We start from the raw sequence: 9,328 nt of genomic DNA, 5'->3' as shown, positions 1-9,328 counted from the left end.
TTTTTTTTTTTTCCTGGTACCAGGGATTGAAATCAGGATCTTCTGCCTACAAAGTAGGCACGGTGCCACTGAGCTAAATCCCTGGCCCAGTAATATTTTATAGTCTTAGACTTTGGAACTTCAGAGTAGTTCCCAAGTTTGCTCTCATCCAGCTCTGTTCCCTCCTTTTGATGCTCTGGAGGAATCTTCCAATGAAATGATTGCCTTTGTGGCAGCTTCAGTCTGGCAAGGCTGCTTTTTGGGGGTGGGCACTGGTGACTACTAATGTAGGACAATGGATGGAGACTCTTAGATGTCACTCTAAGGGCAAAGGGTCTGGAACTAGATGTTATAAAACTGGCAATTGGATGTCCTGCGCATCTCAAACATTACTCTTATTTTATGTCCTCTGTCCTGAAGGTGAGTGAGAGAGGCTAGGTAAATTTAGGATTGATGTACTTTGCTCCTCTGACTTTTATCAAGACCTTCCCTGAATGCTTAACATGCTTATATGTAGAAGTGAGACAATTTTGATCTCGAGTTTTATAAAATAGAAATCAAGCTTTCTTCTGCATGATCTTGGTATTGGGCATTTGTAGACCAGTTGAAGAGTCATGGGTTTTCTCAAAATTCTCTTTTTAAAGTACCCAATTATTTTAGAAAAAACCCACAAATTGTGTTTTTAATGAGTAACCGATTAAGGGCCCAAGAGTTTGTCCTTTGTCCCTATAGTGGTCCTTGACTATGTCAGTCCTACTGCTGTGGTGATGGTTGTAGTTTACAATGACTCCTCTACATACAGCCTTTTTGCTGAAGCTTTCTTTTGAAAACTACCAAGTAAGAGTGTGGCAAGTAAAATGCAGATGATGGGAAAAAAGGAAGTGATGGGTTGGGGACAAGGTGGTAAGAAGGTGTATTAGTCACTTTCCCATTATTGGGGCAAAATACCTGATACCTACAACTTTAAAGGAGAAATTCAGTTGGGCTCACAGTTTCATCCATGATTAGCTAGGTCCAAGGCAGAAACAGGATGACAGAAAGGCATGGCAGAAGAAAAGGTGTTCATCCCTGCATGGTGTGGCAGGGGAGATTAGAAGAAAAGGTGTTCAACCCTTGGCAGCCAGGAAACAGTGAAGGGAGAGCTGGGGACAAGAACACATCTTTCCAGGTCATACCCCTAGTAATCCAGCTACAATCAGGCCCTGCCTCCTAGCAGCATATTCAGCTACTGAACTCATCAGTGGCTGCATCCATCTAAACATGTCCATCCCTCCATTGGGGGCTGTTTTAGATCTAAACCATAACAGAGGACCAGTGAAGAGTGGAGGGCCTTCAGGGAAGCATAGTGGTTTCCAGCTCCACATAGAACTGTCATTGATGGGCTGTAACTGCAAGCTTCCAGCTCGCCATCCCCCAGCCCTTTTAGCCCTGCTCTGTCCCCTTTCCCCAATCCACATCAAGAGATCATTCTCATTCACACCTTGTTGAAGTCTTTTCTTCTCTGTAGCTCACTAATAATAGGTGGTTTTTAATTTTAAACTTTTAGTTCAGTAATCTTCATTATCAAAAATGGAAAGTTAAAAAAATGGGAAGTCAAGTGTGGTGGTACACACCTGTAATCTCAGCATTTAGGAGGCTGAAACAGGAGGAACAGCCCAAGTTTGAGGCCAGCCTGGAATATATAGCAAGACCCTGTGTCACACCACACACACACACACACACACAAATGGGAAAATACAAATAAAGGAAGAAAATTGAAATCACCATTCAAAGGTACCCAAAGTCAGATTTTTTTTGTTTCTTTGTTTTGTGGTACTGGGGGTTGAATCCAGGGCCTTCATAGATTACCAGCCCTTTTTATTTTTTATTTTGAGATGGAATCTTGTTAATTTGCTAGATTGCCCAGGCTGGGCTTGCCCTTATGATCCTCTGTCTTAGCCTCCCAGAGTAGTGGGGTTAAAGGCCTGTGCCAATATCACCATTTTAACAAATGTTCTTTATCACACACACACACACACACACACACACACACACACACACACACACACACACATTGTTTAACCAAAATGGGCTCACACTGTGGTTACTTTTTTCTAACTTGGTTTTAAACATGTTAAGCACTGAAAATAGACTTCCATACCATGTTTAGGCTCTTGCAGCATATATGTTTTGGTATATATCACACTTCTTACAGTCCCTTTTGCTGGATGTTTAGTTGCTTTCGACTTTTTGAATGGTAGAAATGACTACAGTGAACAGCCTTGCATCTTTGTGCACATTTATGATTCTTTCATCATGATAAATTACTGGGAACTGAATGCTGAAAACAGAGGTGATATCTTTAAGCACAATTCATACATCTGCCCAGTAGGGGAAACCAAATTCCATGTGACAAACCTTTACTGTCTTCACAGAATGCCAAGGGAATGGGTTGGGGCTACCAGGCCACATTTCCAGATTATTCTTTTCCAAGTGTAAAAGTTACTATTAGGCTGGTGATGTTCTCATGGCTGTACCCACTGATCTTGATCATCCTAATTCTATTTTTATAGATCTTTATCCTTTGTATGGAGCAGAACAGAATGGCCAAGTGAAGATGTTTTTCATACTGGTTATATTTATGGTGGCATTTTTGGCAACATTTTGGAATTCAGGTGAGTTCTTGATTTACCTTGAATTGTCTTCTAGTCAACTTGAGCAACTTTTGGAAATGTATATGATAAGCTTCAGTAAACCAGTTATTCTGTGATCTTTTTTTTCTATTCTATTAACTATTAACTTTGTTATGTATTCTATAAGCTATTACACCTCAGATTTCTCTAGTCCTTCCCTTAACCACAAGAGATGGGAAAAAAGATACTACTCTCTACTTATTTCTCTGAGAATTGCATGGCATCCTTTCCTTCTCAGGGAAAATTATTTAAATACATAGACTCAGTGGGAGGTGTACCTCCCTGGTAGAGCCTTGTCTGGTATGCATACAGCCATGAGGCATTCCTGTTACTGGAAAAGAAATTAGAAAAAAAATCAAATATATACACAAACTCATCTTACTTTTGTCCCTCTCTTCACTTGTGGATCATTTTATTTTTAAATGCATTTTTAAGATAGTAAATGTAAATTCACATGTAATGTTATAATGTACATATAAAAAAGTAGGGGTAAAACATGCATGTTTCTTCTTACCCCAGTGTCATATTCTTCCTGAGAGACACCCACTGTTAACAGCTTGGTGATGCCATGATGTAGATACATTTATGTCAGTTTAATTAACACATATACAATTTTGTATGGTTTTACAGAAATGCCATCCTATGCCCAAACCTATCATAGTTTTTCATCCTGGTTATATTTATGGGGGTATTTTTTGCAACATGTTTAAATAAATAGGGTATTTCATTTCCTATTTCATAGTACAATATGGCTATATCATTTAATTATCCATGGATATTTGGGTTTTACATTTTCTTTTAATATTTCAAATTTTTCCACATGAACAACTTCCCATGTATTTAGTTACTCAGTCGTATAAGTACTTATGGAAGTTAAACTTGGACATTAGATATTTCACTAAAAGGTACTGAAAACTTTGCCCTTCCGTATCTTTCGTAATTATGTACTCCTTTCCTAAATTTAAAGACCAGATATTGAATACTTTTTAATGTATATATTGGCCATTTATACTTCTTCTGAGAAGAAGTCCATTTTTGACTGGGTCTTTTATATTTGAGAATTTAATTTTTTTAATTCTTTATATATTCTAGATATTAGTCCTCTGTCAGAAGAAAGTAGCAATTGTTTCTTTTCCCATTTGTAGGGTTTCTCTTCATTCTTTTTGGTTGTTTTTCTTTCCGTGTTGAATCTTTTTAATTTGATATAATCCCATTTGTTGATTCATAATGTTATTTCTTGTAAAATGGAGTTCTGTTCAGAGAGTCTTTGCCTATGTCCATGTGTTCAAGAAGTTTTCCTATTTTATCTTCAAGCCAATTAAGTATTTCTGTTTTAATATGTAGGTCTTTGATCCATTTTGATTTCAGTTAAGTACATGGTAAGAGATGGGTCTAGATTCAGTCTTCTGCATGTATATAGTCAGTTTTCCCGGCACCATTTGTTAAAGAGGCTGTCTGTCCTCCCACGTATGTTTTTGGCTCTTTTGTCAAATATGAGATACCTGAATATGTCTAGGGTTGATTCTGCATCCTTTATTCTATTTCATTGACCTAAATGTCTGTTTCTGAGCCAGAACCATGCTGTTTTTATCACTGTAGCTTTGTAATATAGCTTGAAGTCAGGGATTATGATGCTCCTGCTTTGTTCTTATTGCCCAGGATTGCTTTTGCTATTCTGGGTCTCTTTTGATTTAATGTAAATTTTAGGATTAATTTTTCCAGTTCTATGAGGAATGCTGTTGGTATTTTGATTGGAATTGCACTAAATTTATACATCAGTTTTGGTAGTATAACTATTTTGACAATATTGGTTCTGCCTATCCAGAAACAGGGGGTATCTTTCCATGTTCCTCTTTGAACTCCTATTTCAGAGTACTATAGGTTAGTACTATAGTTTTTGAGATAGAATTCTTTCACTTCCTTTGTTAATTGCAAAGTATTTAATTTTTCTTGAAGTTATTATGAATGGTATTATCTTCCTAGTTTCTTTCTTGGTGAGTTCATTATCAGTGTATTGTGTGTGAATGCTGACTCCTACCCAACCTTTCCTGGATAGCCTGTCAATAGTGTACACCTTAGGGTATATTTACCCCAAATGCTCCCAGTATCCTTGTTCATCTATGCACCCCAAGTTACTACTTTCTCTGCCTAGTTTTATTGCATGTGGGTCTGTGAGTACCCTGCCACTCTATTCCAGAAGCACCTTTGTCTGTACACCACAGGCTGTGGCAACCATCCAAACTGAGTTGTATTCTTGATCATATTGGTAGATGGGGAAAGCAAACAGATCACTGAATTCTTTACTGGATATAGAGAACAGGGCAGAGTGGGGGGGCAGTATGAAGCAATCTGCTGGACTTAATGCCAGCATGTTCAGACCCAGCACACAACTGGTCTGGCTTCTCACCATGGATGGTGGGGCCCCTTGTGCCCTTCCCAGCCTGAGTTTAAACCTCTCCATGACTGTCTCTCATGGTGGTCTCTCACCCTGTCACTGTGATAGGGCAACCACAGAAACCATGAAGTGTATATTTCTGCAGTTGTTCTTTAGCTTAGTCTTAAACAGTTAACTCCTTCCCACAATGGCTCCTGATTAAACATTCTCAAACATGGCATGGGCTGTACTGGATTTCATTAACTTTAGCCTGTCATGTTGAAGTTATTTTCAGAGTAAAACCCCACTGTTTTTTCAGGTTAAAATAACTATGGACTTTTCTTGAGATTAGAACTGACAACCTGGTCTATTGCCTTTCCCTGGAGCTGCCAACCCTCTTTCAGCTTACCTTATATTAGCAGTGACAAGTACTTCTCTCTAGGAGTGGTGTTTGCATTCTAGAATTTTATTCTTTTCTCTCCATTGTGCTCTGTGTCTCTGGTTTCTCTGTAGTTTCTAGTTTTCCTGTCGGTTCTTTCTTAATTCCCAGTGTCTATTTAATTTTTTTTTCACTAAGTTATTTTCCAGGTGCCAGAAAGGCTATATTTTGCTACAAGTCTTTACTCTGCCATTTCAAATCTATAAACAAGTCTTTTTAGAAAGCTCTTTTCATTTTGTCTGTGGGCTATTCTAGATTAACCCCCTAATAAACATGGTCTTTAGTCCAGAAAATTATTAGTCTCTAGCATTCAGACATCTAAACTCCCAGAAGAAAAATTTGTGTTTAGTCCCCCCACATAAACAAAATAGTCATGATAACATAGGGAATATTCCAAAAGCCAATTTCCCAAACTTTAGCCAAGAACCAGCAGCCGCTTTAGTAGGTCCATACTGAGTCTGTCCTGCTCCACAACTGTCTCGTGTGGCTGTCACACCCAGTCACCACAGCAAGTTTTCCTAATGACTCTGAATTTAAGTTGTTCTGTAACTTCTTGATTATCACACTACAGTGGACCCCCAAAATTTGCAGAACCCACAAATTGTGAAAACCTACAAATTTTAGCTATGGCCAGAAAAATGCATATAAATGCCTGTTTTCATGGTTTAAACTCCAAATATGCTATGTCTCCTGAAATTATGTAATATAATTTAATAAAATCCTGTATTAATAAAGCCTTAGAAGGTACAGCGTATCTTGCCAGTATCTTAGGGATTTTAGGGCTTTAAGAAGAACAAAACCAAGAGCACTCAAAATAGCTACATACAGTACAGCAACCTGTTATGAGGTGAGAAAGCTGGTACATCTGCTGGAGATGGATTACAGGGCAGCAGCCAGTCACCAACAAGGAGAACTGAATAATGCTCTTAGATTTTACTACATGCAAACCTCTGCCAAAAAAAAAGAAACAATTACAGAGGATATTTGCACTTTCAGTAAAATTGTGGGGGTTTCCATGATCAATTGTTAGGTTCTAAGGAAAAGTCTCTTAATGACTGAGGCCACAAACTCTGACCCAACTTCACGGGGGTATACTATTGTTGAATCCCAAACAGTAAGCCTACTCTGAAGGTGGCTCCTGGGATAGCACTCAGATATTGTGAGCACTACAATGGATTTCATCTACTAAATTGGTTTGCCATATAGGAGGAGTCACTTTCAGATGAAATACCTCCACTAGGTTTAAAAGCATGTAATAACCCTGGGCTTCTCTTGGGATTAGGATTTCAATCAACTGTTTAACACTGGGGCTGTCAGAACTCTTCCTGTTTACCTTGCATTTGTAGAGTCAATTTCCTCGCCCTCCGAGGAAGTGAGGTTGGCATTGCAGACTGCTTCATGCTTTTTTCCGAGTTCCCATTCTGCTTTGCTATGCTTTGTAGCTTTTCTGTGACATTTTTCTTTTTTTCTCTCTCTCATTGAGTTTATTGGTACATGTTAGGTGTACAGTACAGTTATATTCATCACTGGGATCTTGTACCTTTATGTGACAGGTCTTGGTTCTCATTTTTCCCCTTGTCCCTGCCCTCCCAAACCCCCATCTCCCCTCCCCATTTATGTGACGTTTTTCTTGATACCCAGAGCTCTTCCTCTCTTTCTGTCTGGAATGTAATTTCTCCTTTCTAACTCTGTCTCTTCTCATTTGCAGAGTCATGTGAAGGATATTTCTTTTCTGCCATTTTATCTAGATTTCTCTATTCTAATCTTGATAACGCCAAACCCAAATAGAAATTCTTTGAACCCAGTCATCGAGAATAGCCCCTCCATCATAAGCAAGCCTCAGTAAAAGTCAGAAAATCCAAACCGGGGAGAAACGCCACAAATGTACTGAATGTGGAAAATGTTTATCTGAAAGCAAAGCTTGTTGTATATCAAAGAACTCAGACTGGAGAAAAGACTTATGAATGTTATGAATATGTAAAAAAAATTTCAGTCAGAAGTCAGTGCATACAGATGAGAAGCCCTATGAATGCAAATGCAGGAAAGCCTTTATCCAAAAGTCAACTCTAATTTACCATCAGCAGACTCATATAGGACAGAAACTGTTTGCCTGTGGTGAGTGTGCAAAAACCTTTAAGAGTTCTTATCACCTTATTAGACATGAAAGAACACACACCAGACAAGCATTTTATAAAGGGATTGAGTCTGTTATGTCCAGCATTATACATGAAGGAATTCAGATGGGTGGGAAACCTGAGTGTAGTAAATATGAGACAGTCTTTGATGAGAAGTCCACCTCCATTAAATATCAGAGAATACACATAAAAGTGAAGCCTTAGGAGTGCAATAAATGTGGGAAAAGTTTCAGAGGAAAGTCACACCTCTTTGTCCATCAATGCACTCACACTGGAGAGAAGCCTTATGAATGCCATGAATGTGTGAAAGCCTTCAGCCAAAAGTCAACTCTCATAGCCCACCAGAGAACTCATACAGGACAGAAGCCCTATGAATGCTGTGAATGCCAAAAGACCTTTATCCAGAAGTGGATTCTGATTAAACATCAGTGAACTCATATAGGAGAGAAACCATTTGTATGTGGTAAATGTGAAAAAGTCCTTAAGAGTTCTTATCACCCTTGAAGAACACACACTAGACAAGCACTCTATAGAGATGTCAAATCTGTTATGTCTAGCCTTATGTATGAAAGGATTCATATGGATGGGAAACTTGAGTATATTAAATATGGAAAAGTGAAGCTAAACCCACCCCCATTAAAGATCACATCATTCACACAAAAATGAAGCTTTATGAATGCAGTAAATGAGGGAAAAATTTAGGGGAAAATCATACCTCTCTGTTCACCAGAGAGTTCATATAGGAGAAAAACCCTATGAATGCATCATATTTGGGGAGACATTCAGTGGAAAGCCACTCTCTGTCCATTGTTGAATTCTTACAGGAGAGAAACACTATGAATGCAGATGTAAGAAAACCTTTCATGAGAAGTCAACCTTTATGGTATGTCAAAGAACCCATCCAGGAGAGAAACCCTATAAATGCAATTACTGTGGGAATGCCTTCTGTGAGAAGTCACCACTGGTTAAATATCAGAGAATTCATAAAGGAGTGAATCCCTGTGAATGCAGACTGTGGAAAAACCTTTAATGGGAAGTCAACTCTCGTTAAACATCAGATAACTTATGGAGGATGTACAACCTATGAATACTTGCGAGTTGGATAGTTCCACTTGTACTTATATCTCATGCTACATATTTTTAAAAATCATCATTTGGGAGTGATCTTATAAATGTCAATAAGGTAAGAAACTGTTGGGCCCAGTGACTCATGCCTATAATCCCAGCTATTTAAGAAGCTGAGACAAGAGGATTCCAAGTATGAGGCCAGCTTGGGCAACTTAGCAAGGCATGTCTCAAAAATTAAAAAGATCTGGGGATGTTAACTCAGTGGTAGAGTGCCTCTGAGTTCAATCTCCAGTACTGCAATAAAAATGAACAAATTAAATAAATAAAAAGAATGTCAGAAACTCCTCATGTATTTTTAAATCATTTAAGAGAAACAAAAGTATAATCCTAGATATGTGCAAAATGGGATCAATTTTTCACCAAAAATTCTTCATGAGTGAAGAACTGTATATCAATAATGCAAAAGGGGAAAAACTGAATATACGAATATAGATTTTAGAATTGTCATTGCATGTCTAAGTAATTATGCTGTGGGAAAACCTGAGAATTTAATGAGTTTATAAAATCATATTAGAAATTCTGAGATGGGTGTAGAGACATGGCACTTCCCACAGCACTTCAAGCAATAAAATAAAATTACATACATTTTCAGTGCGGCTAG

At 38.2% G+C, this 9,328-nt stretch overlaps 1 protein-coding gene across 1 annotated transcript in view; it reads left to right on the top strand.

Moving 5' to 3' along the window:
• Positions 1 to 8,031, top strand: part of Znf674 (zinc finger protein 674) — a 13,045-nt gene extending 5,014 nt beyond the window's left edge. The window contains 6 exon segments of the mRNA XM_010643519.1: positions 2,220 to 2,311; positions 2,532 to 2,633; positions 7,173 to 7,298; positions 7,301 to 7,365; positions 7,367 to 7,438; positions 7,441 to 8,031. Coding sequence (XP_010641821.1) covers positions 2,220 to 2,311; positions 2,532 to 2,633; positions 7,173 to 7,298; positions 7,301 to 7,365; positions 7,367 to 7,438; positions 7,441 to 8,031 — 1,048 coding nt within the window.
• Positions 8,032 to 9,328: the final 1,297 nt, after the last annotated feature.

This window comes from Fukomys damarensis, unplaced genomic scaffold (genome assembly GCF_012274545.1).
Source record: "Fukomys damarensis isolate Sample0158 unplaced genomic scaffold, DMR_v1.0_HiC HiC_scaffold_39, whole genome shotgun sequence".
Classification (NCBI taxonomy): domain Eukaryota; kingdom Metazoa; phylum Chordata; class Mammalia; order Rodentia; family Bathyergidae; genus Fukomys; species Fukomys damarensis.
This window is presented reverse-complemented; position numbering and strand designations above follow the sequence as displayed.